The 25,950-nt window shown below is 43.4% G+C and overlaps 1 protein-coding gene and 2 long non-coding RNA genes across 6 annotated transcripts in view; 2 read left to right on the forward strand and 1 right to left on the reverse strand.

The window, feature by feature from the left end:
• The first annotated feature begins 1,473 nt into the window (after window positions 1–1,473).
• Window positions 1,474–10,882, forward strand: LOC117245004. 2 transcript variants are annotated; one of them, XR_004499083.1, is made up of 4 exons: window positions 1,474–1,569; window positions 3,414–3,518; window positions 6,681–6,745; window positions 10,476–10,882. It is a non-coding gene; the product is annotated as an uncharacterized LOC117245004 (long non-coding RNA). The 2 variants fall into 2 exon arrangements; XR_004499082.1 differs by lacking the exon at window positions 10,476–10,882 and having other exon boundaries at window positions 6,681–9,532.
• Window positions 10,883–12,429: 1,547 nt separating this feature from the next.
• On the reverse strand, window positions 12,430–16,966 carry RRAD (RRAD, Ras related glycolysis inhibitor and calcium channel regulator). The gene is made up of 5 exons (XM_015640231.3): window positions 16,698–16,966; window positions 15,965–16,301; window positions 15,771–15,844; window positions 15,047–15,251; window positions 12,430–13,489 (listed from the first exon to the last, which is right to left on the reverse strand). The coding sequence occupies exons 2-5, from the start codon at window positions 16,296–16,298 to the stop codon at window positions 13,212–13,214; spliced, it is 891 nt and encodes a 296-aa protein (XP_015495717.1). The 5' UTR covers window positions 16,299–16,301; window positions 16,698–16,966; the 3' UTR covers window positions 12,430–13,211.
• Window positions 16,967–23,008: 6,042 nt separating this feature from the next.
• LOC107210057 overlaps window positions 23,009–25,950 on the forward strand; it is a 6,923-nt gene continuing 3,981 nt past the window's right edge. For 2 of the 3 annotated variants that reach the window (XR_004499044.1, XR_004499042.1), the window contains exons 1-2: window positions 23,912–24,062; window positions 25,187–25,266. This is a non-coding gene — a long non-coding RNA (uncharacterized LOC107210057). Of the gene's footprint in view, window positions 23,514–23,911; window positions 24,063–25,186; window positions 25,267–25,950 lie in introns of those variants that run through there. The other variant, XR_004499043.1, reaches the window with a different exon arrangement.

The raw sequence follows: 25,950 nt of genomic DNA on the forward strand, positions 1-25,950 counted from the left end.
TGTGAAGAGGAAGGAAATGGAGGCTCTGCTCCTTTGGTGCTGACGTCACCACACAGGCAGAAATACCAGTGACGTTCCCTGTGATGAATCTTCCCCTCTTGGGAAGCGTGGTATCCAAGTGAGACAAAGCACAAACTCACTCCTGCAAAACCAGAGAGTGGCTGGGCTTCAATATTCTGTCAGTGCACGGCTGTGAGGCTTCTCTGAGTCTTTGGAAGCCTTTGTTATGATCTCCTACAGTGTTATCACCTTATTTTCATAATTTTCTGCTTTACTGGGACATTGCCTTTGTCATCCTGCATCTTTTTATATCTAATTATGGAACAAATGCAATAATAAGCTGGCTGTGATAGATGTGTTATAAGATTGTAACAATCCCAATCATAGCAAGGTTTCTGCTCATGGTTCAAACTCCCAGAGCAGGTTCATTGTGTACTTTAGGGACAAAACCAACTCACACCTTTTATGATCCAGGAAGAATATCTGTGGTACAAAGGACTCTTTTCGTCCCCTGTTCCTCTTAGAACACAGTGTTACCATCCAAATATCCTTTTATTATTCCTGTGAAGATGTGTCTTGTCTGATCACCCTAAATTTCTGAATATTTGGGTTTGGCTGGCCCTTGCTGAGCTCTCAGTTTGTTCAGAGAGCCCAGAACTAAACCTGTCCCTGCTGTTTCCCAGCTGACGTGGATCAATCAGCATTAAGTGGCAGTGCTGGGAAACTGCAGCCTTGCCATGAGTGAGCCTGGCTGGAGAGAGAGGGGAAACCTGCACAAATGGGATTTCCCACAGGGATTGCCCCCAGATGAGGAGCAACACAGCCAGGCCTCCCTTCCTCTGCCCCTCTTTTATCTCCAGGCAGCTGGCACCTCATCCCAGCCCTCTGGTCTCCTCTTGAGACTTGCTTTGCATAAAAATATAAAAGAGAAGTACAGAAGGGGTCTCTGTATTCCATTCTGATCTCACAGCAGTGTGAGTTCAACTCAGTAGAATAACTCTTGATTCAGGCCATGATTCACCCCCTTTCTTGAGTAGACATCCAGTTTTAGGCACATGAATAAGGCAACTACTCATAGGAGGATGACAGCCCTGTAGTGGATTTTTTTATTGGAAGGGACTTTCCATCTTTAGAATGGAGCATATCTGGGATCATAAATCTGTATTTAACACTAAAATCTTATTTCCTTCTTTTAATGCTGATAAAATAAGTTTAAAAATGAATGCTGTTTTATTTCTTGTCAGTGACAAGACCAGCCCTATTGTAATATTCTACTACTTCTTTTAACAGGGACTTCTGTTGAAATTCCTCCCTGGCAGGGTGGGCAGGCCCTGGCACAGGGTGCCCAGAGCAGCTGGGGCTGTCCCTGGATCCCTGGCAGTGCCCAAGGCCAGGCTGGACAGGGCTTGGAGCAGCCTGGGATAGAGGAAGGGGTCCCTGCCCATGGCAGAGGTGACACTGGATGGATTTTAAGGTCCCTCCCAACCCAAACCATTCTGGGGTTTTATGATTGTTTGATTTTTATGCTGCAGGTGGAGACCTACAATATCTACTCTATGGAATCCTAAGGTATGTGTCACAGCAAAGTTATTAATAGAACAAACTGCTTCTATTTTCAGGTATGGAAAGGAAGTGATCAATAAGTGGGCAGAAAATTTTATTTTAGGCACTCTGAAACGAAACAAAAGAAAATAGCTAGAAAACTTTTTACACTATATTAATCTTCATGTTTGCTTAGAAATAACTAAAAAAAAATCAAAATACTTTAATGGAGTAAGATGCAAATAATATGTTAAAATGTTATTAAAATACAAATAGTTAGCCTTATGAAATAATTAATGAATTAGAATATACAGCACCTAAATAAGAAATAGGGAGGATTCCTGCTTACTCCCCTGGCAGTAAGTATGCCACTGGGCCCACACCTAGCAGTAACTCTGCTCATTAAATTTACTCTTGGACCCTTCAGTCAAAAGAAAGAATAAAGGAAAGAAACACTGACTTCTTTCTAGAAGGCCTAACTCTTACCTACCATGGTTCTGGATCATTTTTTTCATTTACATCTTCAAAGAAAATGTTGTTTCTTTCTAAGGCTCAGAGTTTTAACTAGAAAAAACAATCAGCCTTGAGCAGAGGTGTCTGCATTTGTCAGGGATCTCATTACAGAGGGGCTGAGCTCCCCTGTGCCCTTGGTGCTGTGCTGGGACCTCACTGTGACACTCCCAAAATGAGACTGATGATGGTGACAGTAAAAGATTTCAAAATCATAGAAAATTCAGGGAGTTAGAAAGAAAGTTAGAACTGGCAAGCCCTGGGAAAAGTGTTAAAAGTAGGCCCTGGGAAATGTTAGGCCTTGTGCTTGCTAAGATCAGGTGAAACTGCACCTGTGTAGTCAGTACATGATAAATGATACAATTGTTAGATGTGATCAGATATAATTATTGTTTAAAGAATCATGAGAAACTATGTTAGGGGTTTGGGGGGATCACAAGAAATCCATGCTTGGGTAAAATCAATGCATACAATAGAACAATGTAAGTTTAATAATTAATGTGAAAGTTATATAATGATAGAGTATAAAAACATGTTCAGCTCCAAACCAAGTGGGGTCAGATTTGGGTCTGTGAACCCCTGACACCCAGAGCTCTTAATAAAGCACCTTCATTTAATCATTCTGGGATTTTGTGTTCCTGAAGGCTAACAATGGGTGCCACACACCTGGAACCTGATGTTTAAATAGCCCCATGAAAGGGATTTCAAGGTGAAATAAAAGCTCATTTATACCAGAAAATTGGAAGTAGCAATTTGATCAGAAGGGAACACTAAAGAAGGATTTTTATTGTAAATACTATTTATTAAATTTAAATGGATGATTATTAGAGTAGTGTGGAAATGCTTATGTTTACTGAAAAGTAATGATAATGCAACAATATGTGGAAGAATTATTTGTGAAGCCAGCTGTGCCTACTCTCTGGCTCAGTGTCAGAAAACTGGCTTAATTGCATCTCTGGTATAAACTAAATTAAAAGAATTGAATCAATTTAATTGACCATTCCCATGATGTAATGCCACAAAATCCAACAGTGGATGAATGCTTTTGATTTCTCCTGTTTTCATGTAAATCTTGGGCACTATTTTAATTTATCAGTATTATCCTGATGTCTTTCAAATAAATTATTCTGGGATAAAAATATTGCTTTGCACAAAAAGAAGAGCAATACCACAGTGGATGTCCTGCTCAGTCACTGGAGCAGCAGCTCTGGAAATACATGTGCACAAATGACTTTGAATTTTGTTCAGGCAGCATCAAGCACAAGGCCAAATGTCAGCAAATCAGGGAAGGAGCAATAATCAAAGTATCTTTGGTAAAGCTGCCCATCAGTTTCTGTTCTGATCCATTCTTTACCACACAGCAGCCTGCACAGGAGAGCTCTGAGCAGTGAAAGCTGTGATGGGAGAGCTTTGGGACACTGCTGTGGATCTCTGACATGTTCACAAATAAGGACAGCACCTCTCAGGTGAGGAGCATCCAGGTCGTGTTTCAGCCCTGCTTTTAGTCCTGTGCCTTGAGCTGGGGTGTGGGGAGCAAAGAGGTGAGGGACAGAGAGCTGGGGCAGGTCAGCTCCTCAAAAACCCAGCAGATGTTTAATTTCTTAAATTAAAACTGTTCCTCTGAGCTCAACAAAGCTCTTCTGCAGCAGACAGTGTGGTGGAAGCATTTGTCTTTGTAGGACCTCTGCTATTTTTAATCAAATTGAATGCAAGACCTGTCCACAGTTTTGTTGTTGTTAATTACCTCCCAGACATGGAAACATACTTTTGCTTTTAGTCATTCAAATATTTGAGATGTTGGAAACAAAAATAATCAGAAAACCCTTACTGGGTTCATTTTCTTAATTTCTCTGTCTGAATGCATCCATCTGTCAAAACATTCCTGTGCAAAACACATAACATGAGGTACAGGTTTCAAATTCTTTCTGTGCATAGTTTGCCATTTTGTTCAAAATACCCTTGAAAACAGAAGTATTTTTCCCATTTGTGCTTTTTCATCGTTGCTGAGAGGAAATGCAGCTACAGTCAGCTCTGAGGGAGAGCTCAGTGTCTTCACTGGGGTGGTGTTTAACACCTTGTATTTGCCAGGCTCAGCAGGAAAACATTGTCCTCCCACTCTGTTCTTGGGGACATTCAGCTTTTTTCTTACTCCCAGCCTCAGGACAGCCCCCCAAATTAGAGAAATCTAGAGAAATCTAATCTCTGCATTAGAGAAATCTCATCAGGGAATGATTCTGGAAGCTAAAGCAGCTGGATCCAGAACCATCCATTCTCCAAGATGCCCTTGGGATGGCTCTGAATTGTGAAAGAAAAGGAAAAAAATGTAACATTAACCATTAAGGCTCAGAATGTTCCTCATCAGCGGAGGAACTGTTTGGCTTTGGTTTTGATCAATTTGGAGAACTCTCTCTGCTTGCTCATGTCCTTGCCCCTGTGTGGTTTTCTCTCCCGGAAATCACCCTGCAATTATTTTCTTTTCAAAACTCAAATGTACCACTCATTTTCATGAGGTGATGAAGACCTCACCTGCAATACCAAGTTCTATTTTTGTTTTTCCCATAGTGTAGCAATAACAAAATTCTAAACTGTCAGCCTTTGAAATATTCACTCAGTTTTACACATGCAGGGTACTCTGCTGACAGGATGTGAGTGCTGGTGTTTGCAAAGGCAGAGCCTGAACCTGCTGACTCTCCAGAAAAGAGCAGCATCTCTCCTGTGAGCCTAATAACATTATCTGCATAAACAGCTCTGAGTTGAATAAGGAATTAAGAAGCTGTGTGTTCATTTAACAACAGAAGTGCTGTGCCTTCTCTGCCACCCAGGTATTGGGAATTTCAGCTTGGGATTTTCCCACTCTTCATCTTTGTGGAAATGACAAAAAACATTAAAATGCAGTCAATGTTTTTAGTTCATTGTTCACCAAGTGACCTTAATAAGTATTTCCAATGACATGTAAAATGTTTCAGAGATTTGAATGGTTTGGGTAGTTTTTCTCACTGAAATTCAGCACAATTCAAGGAAGAGTGCAGAAAACTGCCTAAACCTCATCTCTTAGGTTAACCAACCTCATCAAGGATTTATTTCCTGAAATGGATGGATTTTGCTGGATTATGTTAGTACCAGGTGGAGTTTTAATTAAACCTCTAGCCTGCTGTTTGGAAACAAAGCTTTACAATCAGTGAATTAAAAATAGCTTTCTTGGGGGAAGCAGGGAGGGGAGAGCAGGAGGGATGGAGGTGATGCTTGGGATGCAGGAAGTTTCCCACCATGGCATGGACCAACAAACTCCTTCTTGAGCACTTTGGAGACCTTCCACTTGATCCTCTTCAGGCACAGCTCCTTGTTGAAGTCAGCAATCCTTGAGCTGCTTCTTGAGGCAGCTCAGAGAGCAGGAATTAGTGCAAGTGATGTTTTCATTCCTCCTCTGGTTGGAGTTCCTTTCTCTGCCCCAGCTGGAGAAGCCCTGGCTTGGGCTGTGGAGTTTGGACAGGGAGCAGCAGGGGTGACCCAGGGCAGCTGGACCTGCAGGATTTCCATGCCCTGTTGATCCACTCCCTCCTCCAGCTGCAGCTCCAGAGGGGAGTTCAGGTCTGGTTTTGCATCACAAACCCTCCAGCTCTGCCCTGGGATGGCAAATCTCTGCACACACAATTCCTGTCAGTGCTTTCCTCTGCACTCTCTTTTGTGTGGCTCCAGTGGGTGCCAGCACAGGGGCAGTCTGACTGTGACACCCAAATGAAAAATCCTGGAAAACTCAATGTAAAATAAATGTGGTTTTATAGGAATACTTCATTTTTGATACTTGCCACCAGACTTACCCTGCTCAGCAGGGTAAATTTAGAACAAAATTGAACATTTAGGACAAGGACAAAATTGAAAATTTAGAGTACTTGAATGCTTAAAAGCTCCTAAATGAAAACAAAGCTACAAAATACTGACATATTTTTTGTAGTGTCTATACAGTTATTAATGAGAGTAGTAAAAGTCTTTGTCCAGCCAAGGATGACCTGAAGTTACCACCCAAAATATTAATTTGCCTTTGCAATATTCACAACATCCAAACTCCTGTCAAAATTTGCCTGTGGTTTGTTCTTTTGGATTTGACATCTGCTCTACATCAGACTCCTCAGATGAATACTGTATTAGCAGTAGTCATTCAAAAAGAAATGAAAAAGCAGAAAAGCAGGAAAAACACTCAACTGCTCACTTCAGAGTCTGGAGATGTCCTCCCTCACACTGGAGGGGGACAGGTGAGAGCAGGGGGAGTTTAAAGGAGTCACAATCCAAACCAGCAAAAAAAGACAAAGTCAACCAATTCATGGTTAAAATTTGATGCTCCTTAATCCATCTTACCCTTGAAGGGCAGAATGTTACTTTGGGTCTGAAATAATAAAGATTTGTTTGTTAATTATTTACTCTCTGATTAAAAATGAACCAATTACTAGCCAAGCCAAGATCTGTAAAATTTAAATAAGAATTTAATTTACTACTAATTTTCTGAAGGCTGAGAATAAATCTGTTCATTAAAAAACTCCCCACGCCTTTTTGGTTTTGACTGTGTTTTTCTAATATAATATTATTATATTTATATATAATATTAATATATTATTATAATATTTCTTTTCTAGAACCCCTGAAACCTTTCTAAACAGAGCTGGACATTCTGCTAATGAAATCTGTGGGAAGATAGGAGGTACAGTGGTGTTTATTTGCAGCCTAAATCTTTGTGCTTGAGGACTTGGCTGTTCAGGAGTTTGCTCTGGTACTTGGCCAGCTCAGCCTTTGGATAATGTTGTGGAGAATGCAGGGATCCTGCAGCTCTGCAGGGTCTTGAAAACCTAACACTAAATATGAGACAGATGTGCAGCAGGAATCATTTGCTCACTCAGTGCTGTCTGCTGCCTTATTTTCATGCTTATTTATTTCTATTCCATAACTTAGACCTCCACTGTTATTTTTTTTAATTACTACCTAAGTAGAAAAAAGGAAGAAAACCAGTTCAGCAGTAATGACCACATGTAGATGCATTTGTTGTGTATTTATCATACATATGAGCTGAGGGTTTTAATTTGCACCAGTGAAAGCTTGTTATTGGTAATGACAAAAAGGTAGATTGGAACAGCCTGGTCTTATAGTTTCCATTTTCTCTGCTTCAGTGCAGTTTAGTACAGACTTAGATCTGCTGCAGAGTATCTAAAAAAGCACCAAAAATATTTATTATTGATGAAGACAAATAGTTTTGTGTTTTCTATAACGTAGATTGTTTTTTTTTAATTTAATGGGCTACCAAAATGCTGTAGACTGTGGGTTGTAAACCCTGCACAGAAATGTTGATTTGTTGAATAAAATGCTTTTATTAGTGCCTTTCAAAATCACACCAACTTTGCAATTGCTCATTGTTTTCCCTGAGATTTCATGTGTTAGACTTCTTAGAAGATATTCTGTATGGGACTGGGCAGGAAGGATAGAGATCCAAGGATTCATGTGTAGTGAGAGGGCAGAAGAACATACACAACATTATCCAATAGCCAAAACTATTTCTATGGAGAAAACAGCTAGAGGGTAAAAAAGAGAGGTGGCTATTGGATTCCATGAGTTTTTCTTTCTTTTCTCCATACCCAGATTAGCTGAAAATCTTCCCTTTGCCTTGCAAATGCAACCACAGCTCTGAGAGTCAGGAAGAGAGGAATTTAATTTGCTATGCCATCGTAATCAGGGACTTAAGTGCAGCAAAATCTGACATTTTTTACCCAGCCAGTGTTGTGTGAAGCAGTGAGCTGGGGGCCCAGGTTCGTGCTGCAGCTGATGCTTGCAGGCAGTTGTGCAGCAGCAGCAGTGCAGGGGTGACAGTGTTGCCATGGAGGCTGCAGAGATAAAGCTGCAGCTGATGTGAAAAGCATGTGACAAAGCTGCCCCACAGCTGGGATACCCAAAACTGAAAGATCTGTCAGAAAGTTGCTCAGCACCTGGCTGATACCCACGGGTCCATTCTTGTTTCCATTGAGGGACAGGGGTGGGCTCTCCCCGCTGAATTCCAGGCCCTGGAAGGAAATGCATGGATTTAAAGCTCCCTGTGTGTGTGAGTGCAGTCAGGCATCCCTGAGCTGCAGGGGGAAGGAGGAGGGCAGGACCTCCTGCAGGTCCCAGGGCTGCAGTGAGCCCCCAACACCTGCAAGAGCTTCCTGCACCAGCAGAAATGCACTTTGCTCTTGTGGAGCGATTTCCAGCCATGCTGCTGAATTCATGGTGTGCCCAGCACGCTCTGCAGCCAGCCAAGAGACTGCAACCAAGGGAGGCATTTTTGCTATTGGTGCAATGCCATTTCCAGCCTTCCTGGGAGTGTGGAACACTCAGGAGTGCTGTGCTCCTTTGGCCACGGCCAGCTCTGTTTGCAGGGCTCCATTTCCCACCTGCAGCTCCTGCAGACTCTTTGTTAAGCACAAGGCATTGCAATAATCCAATGCAGAATTGATAAAAATTACTGACCCTCTGCCAAGGCATCTCCTGAACTGAAAACTCATACCCAAAGAAAGGGTCACAGCCTTCGGTGGGGCTGCAAGCTTAGCAGTACCATAATTATTTATGCTAATAAAGTGAAGCTGATGGAAGTGGGACTTAGTGCCAGGAACAAGCTGAGGAGATTTTCCTGGGTCTCACTGAACTGTTCTGAGCAGGAGCACTTGTTGTCCAAGTCCTTTCCTTTCTCCAACCCTGTGTAAGAACTTAGTGAGGCTTTTTAGGAGGGTGGGAAAATTAATATTTTCAAACATATTCTATTTACCTTTGTCTCTGAGCATTAAATTGTAATTCAGATTAATATTTTCTTCATTTCCTATGATGGGTATTATTGAAAAAAAAAAAAAGAAAAATCTGTAGGCTCCTAATTGGTTTCCAATGATTCATTCAGCAGCACATTTATAAATAGGAAAAAAGGGGAGGGGGAGAAGTCAGCAAGGGAAAGGGAAACCTTCAGACATACAGCTGCCATTTTAACCAGGGGCCAGAACATTTCTGTGCTACTCAACTGATACTTTTTTGTTGGTGAAGTAAATTTTTCAGCCTGCTTCCTACCTTCTAGTGCTGGAATCCTTAGTACATTTTCCAGTTAAACAATGTTCCCTCTTGAATTCTGAGCAGTGGCTACAGAAACATTATTTGCAGGCATGCAGTTGGGATTTGTTCTCTCTTTTACTTCTCTGTTCAACCTCCATGGCACAGAGCACAAGGACAGTGGATGGAATTTACTATTTCAATTTTTAGAGACTCGTATTTTCAGTAGTATTGGTGTTCAATTCCTTTGTGCAAAGAGGGAATCAAGGTGTCCATCACAATGCCAGGGGTCTTGTGGTAAATTATGAGTTAAAGTCATTGGTGAATTATGAGTTAAACCTCCTGGAATGAACAGGGATGCAACTACAGATTCATTCAGGTCTCTGTGATGTACTTGAAATTAAACCTGTATGGTCTTTCAATAAAATTAAGAGCACTGAAGTAAATTTCAGCATGACATAAGTATTAACTCGCTTTTTTTCGGCTACGTCTTACATCTTCTGTCATAGGCTGCATTCTTAATCACTGTCAACTCACTGTATTTTCCTTCTCAGTGAGGAGTGGTGATGTTATGCAATGTTACTATGTAGATCATGCTCTGGTTTTTCTACTCCTATTTTGAGAAAATGCTTCTGAGTAAAACTTCATTTTTGGTGATGCCAAGTCTTCCCCAGCAGATAACATTTTATCTATATTTATGTGACATGATTTTATGCTTCGTGGTTTTGGCAGGTGGAGGAATGCTATTTTTCGCTTTTTTTTCATATGGTGAAAAATGTAGAGAGCCTAATTTAGCACAGCAAGCACAGAGGGTTTGATTTGTTTTCCTAACATGTGTGTCACATCTAAAAGGCAATGTCCTTGCACTGTGCCTGTTAATAACTGGCTGTTCCAAATGGATTTGTGCCAACACAGAATCCACCACCACAATTAGCAGTAGTGGGAACTTCAGCTGGCAGCAGCAGAGAAAGCAGTAAAGATTAAATGACTGTGTGAACTGTCTCTCCAAATTAAAACTGATGTGCATTGGCAAAAAATAAGAAAACTCACGTGTTACCCCTTATACTCTGTTCTACTTAATAATTAGAGAAAATGTTGCTGTCTGGGACTTAGTTCTTTTGATGTGACAGATTCACCCCACTAATGACAAGAATCTGAGTAACCACACCAGGAAAACATCTCAAATTGCAAAAACTTATAGATGACTTTCAAATGTTTGAGGATACAGAAAACCTTTTGAAGAAAGTTGATTTTTAGAGACATTTGTCAGCCTGTTACTGATTTTTATCTAGCTCTTCATATGTGCTTCCAAAAACTCCGCTTGGAAATTCCAATAAATTAGAACAAATATTTTTTATTTTTTTTCTGGGCAGGATATCTTCCAGGAACTTCAAAATCTCTGCAAAATACTACTCATGATAATACTTCTACAGCATAGAATATGATCTTGGTCTGGAGCAATTATTGTCAGAGATGAAGTAACAACAAACCTTCCCCTCCTCAAGAGCCATGGCTGAATTATGCTAATACCTGTACAAACAAATGAATGAAAAAAAAATACAATGAGGATTTGAAGAAGTATTTTATTGTGCAATATCAACAAGTGATAGAAAACATTCTAGATTAGCCTATGTTTCTGTAGAGTGACTCACAGTTTATTGTCTCACAGTGTCCTATATGACACACTTCCAAAATACAAATTCTTCTCTACAGTTTAAATGAGCCACTAGGAACGTGTTAGAGCTCCTCAGAAATATCTGAGGCTTAAGAACTGCCCCAAACTGACCTTTGAATTCATGAACAGTAAAAATAATCTGATTTCTATGTCAGTGTGCAAAAACACCAGCTGGTAACCACAACCTTGAAGAGATTTTGCAGCTGCAGTGACACAAGAGATCGTTGTCACTTTGTGAACCAGTCTTACACTCCAGGTGTGCATCCCATTCCTGGTGCTTCTTATGGACAGGATTTCATCCCATAAATCAGCCAGACAGGTCAGTCCTTTCCTGGCCACTGTGAAAGCAAAGGGCAACCAGAAATCCAAGGTTTTGCCAGCAGGGAATACGATGTAGTTTTGCCATTAACCTTGGCACGTACCTGAATAGGGATGAGCCAAATTTGGACACTTTGCTGTAGAATTTTCAGGATTAGAGCTTTTGACAACTGGCAATTGAAGTTTGACAATTGGTGTTGACATTAAAAGCTTCCATGTACAGAGATGCCTGGTGCCATACTCTGACAGTGGTCAGATGTCCCATAATGGATAATAATAGATATATAATAGGCAGTGATAGATATGTAACAGAAAAATAACTTGCCAGGAAGCAAGGCTAGTGGAAAAATAAAGCCAAATCCAATTAAAGTGTCTGCTCAGGTAAATGTGAACTTTGACTGCAGGACAGAATCAGTCACTTTAGACCACTCAGGACACAAAGGCAGCACTTCACAAGAAATGTGACCTGTTAGCAGCAACATAAGCTAAACTGGGCATGTAACCAGCCAGGCCCACCAGCAGCACAGCAGGAGATGTTCATTTCCTAATTCTTGCATTCCCCATGTGAACTCCTGTGCTGAGGAACATGGAATAACTCCATGGAGAGCTGTTTGCCTGAGCTCTGGCAGCCCAGTGCAAGGTGTGAGACCTGAGGAAGCCCCCCAGAGCTTTGGGAAAGCTCAGCCCCTCTTACACCATGGACAAACTGTGCTCTCAGGCAGCTGGAACAATCTCTAATGAACTGAACTCAGGCAGGGACAGTGGAAAGAGGCAGAGGAATGTGTGTTTTATGGGCTTTGAGAACAGAGTGTATGGATTATTTTTAAGAGAATGTATCCTATGAAGAAGAATTTATAAAGAAAATGCTGTCCCAGTTCCTGCACTGCAACATTTGGTTTTAACTTTAACATCGATAGCAGATAGGGGAAAATCGATTATTACACACTAAATTGCCACAAAAACAGCCCTGAAGGCCACTGTACACAACTGAATCCTACAGCTCCTTCAAACACCCTTGCCAGCCTGAACTTCTTGAAAGCACTGGAAGCTATCTACAGGAGTGGGAGTAGATTGGACAATTATACTGCTGCCAGGAAGGAAAAAACCAACCTCCTGCATTTGCTTATTGGCTGTAACACAAGACCTTCAAGCCAGGAGAGGACTTCAAACATTACAGGGCTCAATTTATCAATATAAACACAACACATCAATCTCACTAAAGGCTGTATATAAAGCCTTGCTCCTGCCAGAGCTGATGAGAGCCAGGTTGAGGATGAACAATAATATGAAGGGTCAGGGGCTCCCTTGCCAAGAAGAGCTGTTGAGGCAGAGTGTTCATAAAAGCAGAGTTTACTTTTTAAAGAAACTCTCTATCAAAGAAAAGGACAGAGGATTTTCCCAATTCACCTTGTTCCAGAACTTTATCACATGTAAATCTTCAGTCTGTGTATAACATTTTGTACAGTGGAAAAAGGTCAGTATAAAAATACTGCTCTCTCATTCTTTATCCACACTATGAGAAAAGCACAGTTTATTATAACAGGAAATAATATTTTATTATAAAATCTGCATGTAAACAAGTAACCAATTAATTGAATAACAGTTAATGGAAGTGCAAATTAATTTCATAAAATGATATCTGTTCTGTATTTAAATATATATATAATTTGTTTTCTCCCATTCTACTGTGGTTCTACTCCCCCCTCCCCACATTTGAGTTTAAAAAGATTTATCACTGCTTGATTTATACTAAAAAGAGCGTACGAGCCTGCGTACAAGTTTAAGTTTTGCTCTGCAAACGAGACAAGTCTATGGTGATAATTATCCTTTCTTATCTTTGCATCTCTGGTATCCACAAGACAAGAAGATAAAGAACATATGTACACAGTGGGCATGTCAAGCCTCATATTTCAAGTTAGTTCATTTACTTGCACACACTGAAACTTAAACCATTTATCAATGGAGCGCTGTAGTGTAACTTCCAGACTTGCTTGAGCACCTTAAGGCATGGACAGGAGTCTCAGTGGAGAAGTCCTGGCTGTTCCCAGCACGAGGATCCTCGGCACACTTGTGAGGAGCCAGGGGCTTGTTCATCACCCGCCCCTGCTGAAAGCTCCTATAGCACAGACAAGTCGTGGCAAGACTTGGATTTTGCTTTGAAAGCCATCTTCTTGTTGTTCTTTGCCACAATTCTGCCGAGGAATCTCTTGGCCTTTTTGCTGATGCTCTCCCTCCTCTTGGTGTTGGCCATCCTGCGGGCGTTGTCCTCCTTGCTGTCCTTGCGCAGCCGGATCTGCCGCACGATGCCCTCAAACAGATCCTTCACGTTGTGGTGCAGAGCAGCTGAGGTCTCGATGAACTTGCAGTCAAACACCACAGCACAGGCCCTGCCCTCTGCACAGAGACACAAAAAGGAAGATGAGTGGAGATGGACATTTTCTCTTCACATTGTCAGAAAAACACAACAAAAACTGGCTCTAAGTAAGGGAAGTGCCCTCAGTGCTATGAAAGAGCTTTCCATGAAAGGAAAACCCAAATTTGCTCTCATGGTTTTTCCCCCTTACTCTTCTTGGTTTTGTTGTGTGCAATGATCAGAAATCTCATTTGATCAATGGAACTGAATAGATGGCAGCAGTGGTCCTTCAGCCAGGCTGCCCCTGAGCTGTTTTGAGATCTGGAGCTGGTTTAGGACAGGCTCTTGGAAACATGTTTGCAGTTTGATAAGAAGCAGTGTGAGTGCCCTGGTTTTGCATTTAACTGACTTTTGGTAAAGACCCACTACAGTGAGATAAAAAAAGAAATGGGGTTTATTCTGGGAGCTGTTGAGCAATTCTGCACCTCTGCCTTGCTGTAACAAGTGAGTTTTCCACACCAATAGAAGTGGAGCTGATACAGGCCACAAGGGCAAGTCATTGAACACATCAGTAGAGGTCACAAAGTTGTGCACCACTGAATCTGACCAGGGCTGAATTTGAAATACAAGATGTTCATTGTTCTGGACATAAGCACTTAACCCTGGAACATTTCTGCAGCACAAATTTCCACAGTCAGCTGAAGTAAATAATGGCAGAGTTGTAAACCTGAGGAAAGTACAGATGCCAGAACTAGGACAGCTCAACCATGCCCTGCTCCAGCCTGAAAAAGTGATCTCCTGATAAACTCCAGTAATTCCCTGTGCAGGAATTCAACACTCGGGGCATGGGAAGCCAGATAGGGAGAGATGCTTCATCATCACGGCACCAATGTTTCAGAGTATTCTTTCCAGTGCAAGGCAAAAAAAACCACCCCAAAACAAAACAAAAATGAAAGAAAGCAGCCAAAGAAAAAGCCTCAGAAAGTGTTTAAATAAGCAGAATCAATACGGTGGTGTTGGCACTGGTTCCTGTGCTCTAGGCACCCAAATGCCAGCTGGAACTGGCTGAGAGGATTCTCACTGATCACAGCTGAGAAGATACACAAGAAGACTTTTGAGTTGTGTGAGCCTGGTCCCACCAGCTCAGCTCAAATGTGGAGTCACCTCCAGCAGAAAGGGCTGCACAGGCTGCATGGGATGCCCTTTCCTCAGGCTTCCTGGGCTCTGTGATATGGCACTATGTCCCTAAAGAGCACAGCTCACACTGTCACATCCTGAGCCTGGCAAGAGCTGCTGCACATGCACCACACAATTAAAGCCTGGCTTTATTAGTCCTGCTCTAAAACTGTAGCTCTGATGCATTTTGCTCTCACACTGCAGCTCAGAGCTCTGCACAGACCCACATCTCCCCCCACAGCCATCCCCAGTGTTTTCTGTGGTACCAAGCCCTTCAGCACAAACCAGATGGCTCCACTTCCCCAGTGAGCCTCAAATCATACATTTTTCTTCATCAAACCCAGGCCATTCCCACTGGCTCTGATCCTGCACAGCCTTTGCTGCTACTTTAGTCAGCACTTGTACAATTCAGTGGCTCTTACCATCAACTGAGACCTCTCGGGACCTGACCAGGTCACTTTTATTTCCCACAAGGATAATAGGGATGTCCTCTGTCTGCCTTGCTCTTCTCAGCTGGATTCTTAGCTCAGAAGCCTTTTCAAAACTAACTTTGTCTGTCACTGAGTATACAATAATATAGGCATCTCCCATCTTCATGCAGTGGTTCTGGAGCCATTGGCTGTCATCCTGAAACAACAACAAGAAATAGATTTACTGTGCTGAAAAATCTATTCAACACTGAGTGATGATTTATGACTCTAAGCACCTTGAAGATTTTTTTTTTTCTTAGCTTTATTATTAAAAAAGTCAGTAAAAAAAAAGTAAGCCAATCTCCCCAAAATTTCAAAGATTTTGTTATTTAAAATACAAAACAAAAGAAATTACTCTTGTTTCCAGAAATAATATCAGGATTGACAATCTCTAATTTTACAGTAATTCCCTGGGCTGTTCATGACAGATACTGATTATTCAAAGCATTTAGAGACTGCTCAGCCCTATTCAGGGTTTTAAACTGCCTGCCTAGCTACAAGAAATTAATTGCAGAGAGAAAAAAGGCAGTATGAACTCTCATTTTTTAATGTCACTTATCTGATTGAGCAAATAGGTATAGTTGTTCCATTTCTAGTTTTAGATTTTTAAATTTTTTTTTAATAGAACTACAGACCAAGCCATAAAGCAAAAGCAAAAGGAAAGAGCTGTAGGTACCTGCTCCCATATATCAAACACCACGAGAGACGCTTCTTCTCCATCAACTATAATTGATCTGTCGTATGTATTTCCTATAGAAAATTGAAATAAATAAATGAATAAAATTCAGCAGAAGAAGTTACTGTGCTCCGTCCCTGCCGGTGGCCCGGGAGGGGATGGCAGGGGAGGCTCCGAGCCCGCTGTGTCCTCACCGGCCTCCTCGGCGTCCGCGCACTCCTCCACGCCGCCGAAGATGCGCGCCAGGCTGGTCTTGCCCACGCCGTGCTCGCCCAGCAGGATCACCTTGTAGAGGCCGCCGTCCGAGTCGCTGCCCGAGGAGATGACGGAGTCGGAGGAGTCGGAGGCCCAGCTCTGGCGGTGCTGCCCACCGGGGCTGTACGAGGTGCAGCGCACCAAGCCCGACAGCTCCCCGGGCGGCAGCGGCCGCAGGTCGCGCTCGTCCACGGGCATGCTGCGGCGGTGCAGGTGCTGCTGGGCCGCGAACGGCGTGCTGCCCCTCCGCTTGTCCCCGCGGTTCAGAGTCATGGGCTGCGGGCAGGGCACGGCTGTCAGCCCGGGCTGCGGGCACGGCGGGGCCCTCGGCACCCGCTGTCCCGCACTGCCCCGCACAGCCACAGCTCCGCACAGCCACAGCTCCGCACAGCCCCGCACAGCCCCGCACATCCGCGCACAGCCGCGCACAGCCACAGCTCCGCACAGCTCCGCACAGCCACAGCTCCGCACAGCCACAGGTCCGCACAGCTCCGAAAACCCCGCACAGCCACAGCTCCGCACAGCTCCACACAGCTCCGCACAGACACAGACACAGACACAGCCCCACACAGCTCCACAGACACAGCCCCTCACAGCACCGCACAGCCCCACACAGCTCCGCACAGTCCCAGCCCCGCACAGCCCCAACCCCAGCCCCGCAGCCGCGCTTACCTCGGGACGCTGCGCGGAGCGAGGGCGCGGTGAGTGATCGCTGAGGGATCGCTGAGGGGAGCGGTGAGTGCTCGCTGAGGGAGCGGTGAGTGATCGCTGAGGGATCGCTGAGGGAGCAGTGAGGGAGCGCTGAGGGAGCTCTGAGGGAGCGCTGAGGGATCGCTGAGGGCGCGGTGAGTGGTCGCTGAGTGATCGCTGAGGGATCGCTGAGGGAGCGCTGAGGGGAGCGCTGAGGGGAGCGCTGAGGGGAGCGCTGAGGGGAGCGCTGAGGGGAGCGCTGAGGGGAGCGCTGAGGGGAGCGCTGAGGGAGCGCTGAGGGATCGCTGAGGGATCGCTGAGGGAAGCGCTGAGGGGAGCGCTGAGGGGAGCGCTGAGGGATTCCCCGGTGGCCGCCGCGGGAGCTCCCGAGCACTGCTGCCGCCACCGCTCCCCGCTCCGCTCTTTATGTCCCGGCGGAGGCGCGGGGCCCTCCCCGCCGTGACGCTCTCCGGGCGCTCCGCCAGCGCATCGTCGGCAGCGCCGCCGCCCCCGCGGGCTCCGCAGCGCTGAGCGGGGGCGGCGGCGGCGCGGGGAGCCCGGGGGGAGGCGGGAGCCCCCGGGGGCGGGGGGAGGCACGATCCGCTCCGCTCTCTGAGCGGGGGTTCCGCCCGTCGGGGCTGCTCTGCAAACTGGGGCTGCCTCCCGCTGTCCCCGGTGCAACACCCGAAGCATTCGCCGTGTGTGCCTCTCGTGTCCCCTCCCGGCCCGTGTGAGAGAGCACGGGGAGCTTCCCTCGGCTCTGTCGCGGCGCTGGAGCTGGGGCGAGCTCCTGGCGTGTGCGGGAGTGTCAGGGACAATCTCTGCGCTCTCTGCATCCCCCGTGCATCCCCCGTGCATCCCCCGTGCATCCCCCGTACATCCCCCGTACATCCCCCGTACATCCCCCGTACATCCCCCGTGCTGGCTCTGCCCAGCGCCCCGGGAGCAGTGCCCGTGCCGGGATCACTCTCTCTCACGGCCGTGCCGCTGCCCCACGTGCGGGGCGAGCGGCTTGAGAGGCTCAAAAAGCTTTGAAAGGTCAAATTCTCCTCTCGCTTTCACCTGAGCAGCAAAGCGAGACAGTGCAAGCCGTATCTCACGAGTGGCACAGTCATGCGCATGTGATCGGGCCAAGAAAGCACTCAGCAGATAACTCTGCTTGTCTCCTGCATGGCTCACCCAGCGCCCTGAATACAGTTTGTGTTTACTTAGCAACCGAAACAGGTCCCACGTTGTGCGGCCAAAATAGCCCTGGCCCCTGCTCCCGAAAGATTACAGCCCCAGAAGAATGGGAAAATCCCTGGGACTCTGGACAGGGATGGTTGCCATCAAATCCCTGTCAATTTTCGGGTTTCCAAATCAGCGGCAGAAACAAGGTTAAAGAAGGCAAGAGGTGATGGAAACGAAGTTCGAGATGTAGGGAAGAAAATAAGGGAAAGAAAACTCTGTAGGAATGGGCTAAGTGGGTGAATATTCTGTTATTTTCAGGAGCCAATTTTAACTCTCCAGTCCACGCTTTCGGGGTGGTTTTGGCCGCTTCACGCTGATAAACTGCAATTGGGAGTATTAATGTGGTAGTTAAAGATCACCAAGTGCTCGCAGCGAGTTGTCCCTGCTTGTTTCACAAAACAGCAACCAAAATAGCCTTGTCAGTTTAAATAGTCAGAGTTTGGTGGTAAAACATGCATGCTTCAACTAACTGAACTGAGTTAGGAAGCTCTGGCTAGCATTTGGAACCATATGTTAAACAAATTATGGTTTGCATTGGAGCTACACTGTGGTTGCTTTAGGTGGATAAACTGGAATCTGCCAAACTGCCTTGATCATTCTGAATTTATAAATCAGATCATATATATACATTATAATTGATCATTCTGAATTTATAGACAATTAATTATGTAAATACACTTCTAGATATGGTTTGTCTTCAGCTGACTTCCTTAAAATTTGTTTTTTTTCTGCCTAACATTGTCACCTGAAACTATTCTCAGGGAGATTTTCTGTCTTTTGCACCAGACTTTGTTGCATGCCTTTACTGTGTGTCAGGATCACACTATAGAAGGTGACATATAAAATGGGGGTATTTTTAATTCTTTTCTGTGTGGAAAATAAGAGAAATCTGAGAAGCAACAGAACCAAAGAGACAGCACCACTCCTGTGCCACAAAGAGCACTCTTGGACTGGAAACACACTAAGAATGGGGATTTCATTGACACCACTCAAAGAAGCTGTATTTTATTCCAAGTCTTTTGCTGATGAGAATTGTGGATATTTTAATGATGTAAATGTTAGATAGACCCTGTGCTAGCCAAAAACCTCTCAGGAAAGGTATATGTCAAAGTGATGAATAAAAACTTTGAGAGAACAGTATTTCAGCAGGAAAAGGGACCAAAAATAAAATTCTACCCAGTGGAAATCATACAGAACATTCCATGGCAAACATGGGGGTATTTTCCCAGCACCCAGGTCCAAGTAATGAATTTAGAGTTACAGAATAGCACCATGGTCACAGGATCCTACTCAGGATCTGGCACTGGGTTCTTTGAGTGTCCTTTACAGGAAGGTGAGGTGGCCTTGGCTTGTGCTGGTTCCTGGAGGGATGAGCAGCACGGTGCCAGGGCTGTTCCTGCTCCTCTCTGCCCTGGGGAACACAGGGGGGCATGAGCTGGGTCAGCTCCTGGGATCTTAATAAGTCCAGCTATTTTGTGAAGCTGGAAGGAATTAGCTGATAATTCAGGTTAATGGCTTAAGAAACATAACATATCTCTTCACATCACATGTAGTTCTGCTTGCTGGTAATTATTGCTGTGTTTTTCCTGTTTGCTGGTAATTACTGTAATTACTGTATTTTCATGTATGCATTACTGTGGCACCCACTGATTTCAGTGGGGTGCATAAGAGTCCTTCAAATGGTGATCTTTCATTTCTTTGAAGGACTTTAGGATCATCTTCTCACCTGTTCTCCATTTCCACTTCTGTGTGATCATGCCTCTAACAGATACATGAACTGTAATTTATTTCTATTTAAAAGATATTTTCATGCCTTGCTTTTCTCCCCTTATTTTCTATTGTTCTAGCTTCTACTTCTCTCTAAAAAAAAAAAGGATTACATTTTTTTCAGTTTAATTTCATCTTTGCATGATTTTAATTTTCCTCCTTTCATATACTTTCCACTTCGAGTGCCTTTCCTTGCATTTCACTGTTGTAGTATACCCAGTTTCTTCTTTTTCACTTATCTCTTTCCTGTTTTATTCTTTCTCTGTTTCTTTGCCCTCTCACTCTTCCTCAAGCTTTTGAGAAGTGCCAGTGTTTGTTTCTAGTGCACTCTCTCAGCCCAAGTACATTTCATCAGCTGGAAAATACAAAACATGCAGTTTGATCCTGTTTTTCCAGTTATGTATTCCTGGGGTAACAAAGCCAAAGGAATTCCTTTATTCTGTATTAGGGGCAGAGGGCATTTCATGATCTAAATGACAAGCACAGACTTTGCAGGGGGTGCAGTAAACTAAATCAACTGAACTAAACTAAACTAAACTAAACTAAACTAAACTAAACTGAACCAAGCATGTAAAACCTAACACCTAACACCCTCCCCTTTGAATTTACAGCTTGAAAAGGAAAAATTTTGGGGTTGCATGAACTTTATGTGTTTGATCCTCATGAGTGTTTGTTCAAGGTCAAATGCCATACTATAAATAGCATTTATATTTTTTACATCAAATTGATATATTACCAAATTCCAGTTTGTGTGGTTGCTGCTGTCTTACACCAGAACTGTTTCACAACTGATTGGGAAAAATAGGAATATTTTGATATTTTGACCAGTCCCAAGGCTGGATTAGCCATTAGTCAGCATTGTTCTTAGCGTGGCTCTACACTGAAATTGTGGGTTTCTCTCCTCCTTACTTTTCAACTCATCTGCAGTGCTCAAGTCTAATTAATCAGCCATTATGTGGGTGAAGTTATTTCTATACAAATGGTAGAGATACCCACAAAGGTCCATTCTTGCCAAGGAATATGAAGCATTACTCCTACAGGAGCATGAGCCTGGCTACCTTCCAAACACCTGGACTGAGAAAGAAATAGCAGCATTTATTATTACTTTTATTACAGAACTGACACACTCAGGCCGCTGGGAGAAGAGACAGAGGCAGCAGCATGAAATATGTTGGGGTTTTAACCTAAGCAAGAGAGATAGAGATACAGGGAAATGAAAACATATTTGTCCTTATCCTAAAAAAAAAAAAGTAGGATATAGTGAAAATATGGTATCAATTTTCCCTCAGCATCACCCTTAAAATCACAGATCACTGTGAGCTGAGCAGCCCTGGGCTAACTGGTCCAGTTTGTAACAGACCTTTTCACATGAGGCATATTTATATTCCATTGTCCTGCAGGTGATGTATGGGGTAAAAGCAAGGGACTCTTTGAAGTGTACAAGAAGCAGCAGAGGTGGAGCTTTCAGCTCCATGAACTCCTTTGTGGGAAGGTGACAAATGTCACATCCACGCTGACCTTGCCTTTGGAGGTTACTGTGGGAAGGCAGCACACCTCTTCAGCCAAGAGACCAAGCTTTCCCTGATAATTACTCTTGGATTTAATGGCAGGTAATACTTTTGATTGAGTAGTGGTAGCCATGAATTGGGGCTGAAAGAATAATGGGAGAAATATGAGCTTTGGAGTCAACAGAAATTGATACAGCTTAGAAAGCTCACACTGAGTGCCAAGGGGGAAATGCAAACAGAAACCCAACTAAAGCCATTGTTACAGCTACAAAAATAATAAACCTTTCATGGCTACTGTGCCTACTCCCAGCTCTAGACCAGAAATTCTAAAGATCTCTACAAAAGAATGCAGAACTGTTTGCATTTTCAGGTAGAGAATGATAAAATAGGCACATTTTAAGTTCATGGCTCATAATGTAAAGCAAAGGCCTGTCTTTCTTAAACTCTTGCAAAGGAGTGCAAAAAATAACCTGGGACAAGAATAACGGGAAATGTGGTTCATCTTTCAGCTGCTCTGGATTTCTCACTGCTTTGAGTAAGCTACAAAACCTCCAGTCCTGGAAAAGCCAATGACCAGCGGAACCAGGTGAATCACAGCTCCGGAAAAAAGGAGTTGCACAAGAGGCAGATCCAATTTCATTGTGCCCATGGAATTCCTCCTCTTCTTTACCACAGGCTGTTAGTAAACTACTAATATATGTTGGGGGATACTTGGGGAAAGCATTCTGTCTAAGTTTAACACTAAATTCCTGCTTAATTTCAGTTTTTCAGTGGCAAGTTTCCTTCTCTCCAGGGCGGTAACTGCTCGTGTACCACGGCTACGGGAGGCAGGCTTTGGGCGCTCGGATCCCCCTCGGGCTCTCAGCACGTACTGGATGTGGTCAGCTGTTTACCCCTATTACATTTCAAGTTCAGAGTAAAAACAGAACATGAGCTAAGATATTTCCATAATTGTTTTCTTTAATCACCCCTAATTCCTCTGTTTCAGAATTAAACCTGTCGCAGCCGATGTGTGTGACATACATCATCCCTCCATGACTGGAACGCTAAATATCCCCTTACAATTCCTGCAGGATGTATTCTCCTTGGTGGGGATTTCACAGCCCCTTCACGAGAAATATTTGGAATTCAGAGACCATGAAAAGGTTTCTGAATTTACAGACAGTTGGTTTAGGGAGTGGGCAAAGTAAGTGGCTGTGTGTCTTACTAAGAATTACGTAGTGCTAAGGAAGCAAACTGAGAAGGGAAGATTTATTGTTTACCAGCAATAGCCCTTGGCAAGAGGAGTGAATCTATTTACAATAACAAATTAAAGAAGCCATCCTGGGTCAGACTCAACTTACAGCCAGTTTCCAGCAGCTGTCTGTAGCAGATATCTAAAGAAGAATGGACAGTAAGAACATGATAAACACAATTAAAACTCCACACACACAACCACCAGAGGCTCTTGATGTAGGATTTTTCTGCCTATTTTTCAAACTGTTTTTTAACACACCTTGATTTTCAACACCCTGTACTACCCCCATTTACTGTATGGTGAAGCAGAAAATAAGATTTCCCTCATGTCTCCTTCACACATGCCGTGGTTTTACAACTTTCTGCAGGAGTCTTCTCTTGTGGCTTTGGAACCTGGAGTTCCTCAGTCCATGTATAAACATGAATCCCTGCTTGCCCTTCTCTATCTTAACTAATACATCTTTTTAGACATTAGGGGACAAAAAGTACAGATTAGAAGCATGGATTGTTCAACATGTTCCCATAGACTTTCACTGTGGATGCTGAAGCTTTCTGCTTTCTTTCTTAATCCCAAGAATTTCTATCATCTGTTTAGGCTGTCAGCTGAGCACTGAGTAACATTTTTGCAGACCTACTTCTATTTTATTGAGGACATAAGCATTTGATAGGCAGGAAATTGTGTAGAAAACAGCCTAAAGCCACCCTTGCTAACCCACAGAACTCATTTCTCCATACACCTGTGGGACAGTCTTCAAAAGTTGCCTGTTAGCAGCTCTGAAAATCTGATAGAGTTGTCATAATGTAGATATTCATGGAAATGTATTTCATGGAAATGCAGATATTTCCATGAAAATGACAGGTGAAGAAGAAAAAGTCTCCCTGGATTGAAAACCCATAGTGGGAACAGCCCTGTGACCCTCAGAGGAAACACCCAAGAGGCTTCCAGAGCCACGTGGATGCATTGCTGAGGGAAGGACACAGCACAGAAACGCAGCTTCAAGTGCTTATGGCAATATAAAGGGAAACTTCTGCTGTGCTGCCCTCTTCTGTGTACCAGGTAAGAAAAAAAGGACAAGGAATGTTTAATGTAGCTTTTTTTTTACACAGATGCCTTCAGTTCTGTGTCCAAATGTGCATTTCCAAGGCTGAGAATCACTGAACATTACGTGAGGCTCCTGGTGGGGACCAGTGGGGACAGAATCAAACAGAGCTGCTGCTTTAGGTGCCAAAGCTTGTTCTTGCCTCCCTTGTGGGGAAACTCCATTTTCCTTACATTTCAATAAATGAAACCTTGAAGCAGGGACAAAAACTCACAGTCACAGGGGAGACAAGAATTTGAATTGGAAAAGCTTTCTACTTCTTTATAAGCCAGTGCAGAATTTATGGTGTCTTTTCCTGTGGTGAGTGGAATCACCCATGCAAATTGTGTGGGAATTTGGATGTGAGAGATGTTATAATTTCTTCCAGGAGAAACTCAGAATTTGTCCAGTTGGAATGTACAGAGTTTGGCAAATTCCATATTTGCATCATAGCAGTAAAAGGAATCTCTGCTTCTTTTGAATGTCACATTTCCTGCTTTGCCTCTGCTGCTATACAAGACTTTCTGGTAAAAACCTTCAAAACTCTAATTGTAGAGTTATACTTGAATGAATATAATTATCTTTTAATTTTTTTTTCCATTTTAAATTGTCAAATTTCTTTCTGATTCTATTCTTGTGAAATTATGTCATTATTACAACCATAATATGCTTCATTATCCACCACTCTCTCTCCAAAAATATAAAATGGTCAGCATTTAGGCTCATAATTAAATACAGAGAGCAAGTACGAGCCTAGACTGAGATAAGAGAATGGTATGAAGTGTGTTCCTTATATAAGGGGGTTTATAGGCAATAGACTTGAAAAATGTTATCTTGTGAAAGAAATGCAGATTTTAATTTGAAAGCCAGCCCTAACTAGATAAATCTGAATCAAAACTCCAGTGCTAAAATCTGTCAGTTCTAAAGACAAAAGCTGCAAAATTGTGATGTGTATCAAGGACATCCTACACCCAAAGCAGTTACAGTGAAGCAGGTAAGAAATAACTGTATTTCCCTGTTCATCTTCCCAGAGGTAAATCCCCACTTTTAGGGAATAGCAGAATGCTGGAGTCTTCAGTGAGGATTTCACCTCTGGGCACCCTGAGCTGCTGATCAGGCTGGGACAGTGACAGGGAGCTATTGCTCAGCTCTCAATCTCTGCATGTCTCATGCATGAGGAGTTTCCAGTCAGAGGTTTTTTTGATGGGCTCATTACAATGTAAACCTTTGGGCTTTAGGCTCCTCATTTCCCAAGTCATCAAAGCTACTTATTTTCAGTGAAAGACTCGGTGATCATCCCATTCCCTGGTGCCAATGGAATTCAGCACGCTGCTTGCTTTCCATGGAATTTTTCCATGTCACAGTTTTGGGAATGAGATCAGAATCAAACCTTAGCATTCTTTTCCCTCCTCTACACTTACTCACAGCAGTAATTAATGTGAACCAAGCAAACGTTTCCTTGGCATCAGACTCTCACATTAAAAACATCGAGCGTGTGTGTCAGTCACTGCCTGCTCATGTACCTGGGCTGTGGGGTGAAATGTACTTTATTCAACAAGTAATGTCATGAAAGAATATGAAATACACAGTAAATTGCTTTGCTGCAAAGCCTTTCTTTCACACTCACCCCTTTCTTTCATATCTTTACAAGGGTTATAAATTTGCATCACTCCTCTGTTCAAGCACACCAGCTCCACCAGAATCATTCAGATGAATCTACAGCCTTCTAAGGTAACAGCAGCATGTAGCTAGGCAACAAAAAAGAATATAGTATTTTTCAGGAAGGAGGATTTTTCTAGATGATCTCATACAGATGCAGTGCTTTTTTGCCATATAAGAAGAAAATGGTTCATTGGAGAAATGAGTCTGTCATCCTGGCACCATCAAGCCACATTGATGTATAGGCTTCCCTTGATTAGCTGTGACAGAAAATAATAATGCATTCTATACCATTCCTATTTATTTCTCCATATCTGTTACATATTTGTGAGGTTTTTCTGCAAAGACTAAAGCCACAAACGATTTTATTGCAGATTTCATTAACCATCACCCAGATTAAAGTGGAATGCTTCAGTAATTACCAAGTCAGCTGAGATAAATTGTATCTCAGTTCAGCTGAAACTGTGTCAGCTTTAAAAAAAAAAAAAAAAAAAAAAGGTTTTATGAATGGGAAAGACATCCTGTTGTAAGAACAGTCCATCACTCTTTGTAGGGACAGAGCTGCTGTGGATGGTGTACACTGATATTTTGCTCGTGAAGGGATTTGGTCAGGTGCTAGATATGATCCAGCAGGATCCTGCCTTGGAGCCAGGGGTGGGGATGATGAACCTGGCAAAGGGACAGGCAGAGGTGTCTGGTCAGTGTCAGGTCAGTGTCCACACCTGGGCAGTGTCTGTGTCCGGTCAGTGTCCATAC

The sequence above is a fragment of the Parus major genome, chromosome 11, assembly GCF_001522545.3.
Source record: "Parus major isolate Abel chromosome 11, Parus_major1.1, whole genome shotgun sequence".
Taxonomy (NCBI): domain Eukaryota; kingdom Metazoa; phylum Chordata; class Aves; order Passeriformes; family Paridae; genus Parus; species Parus major.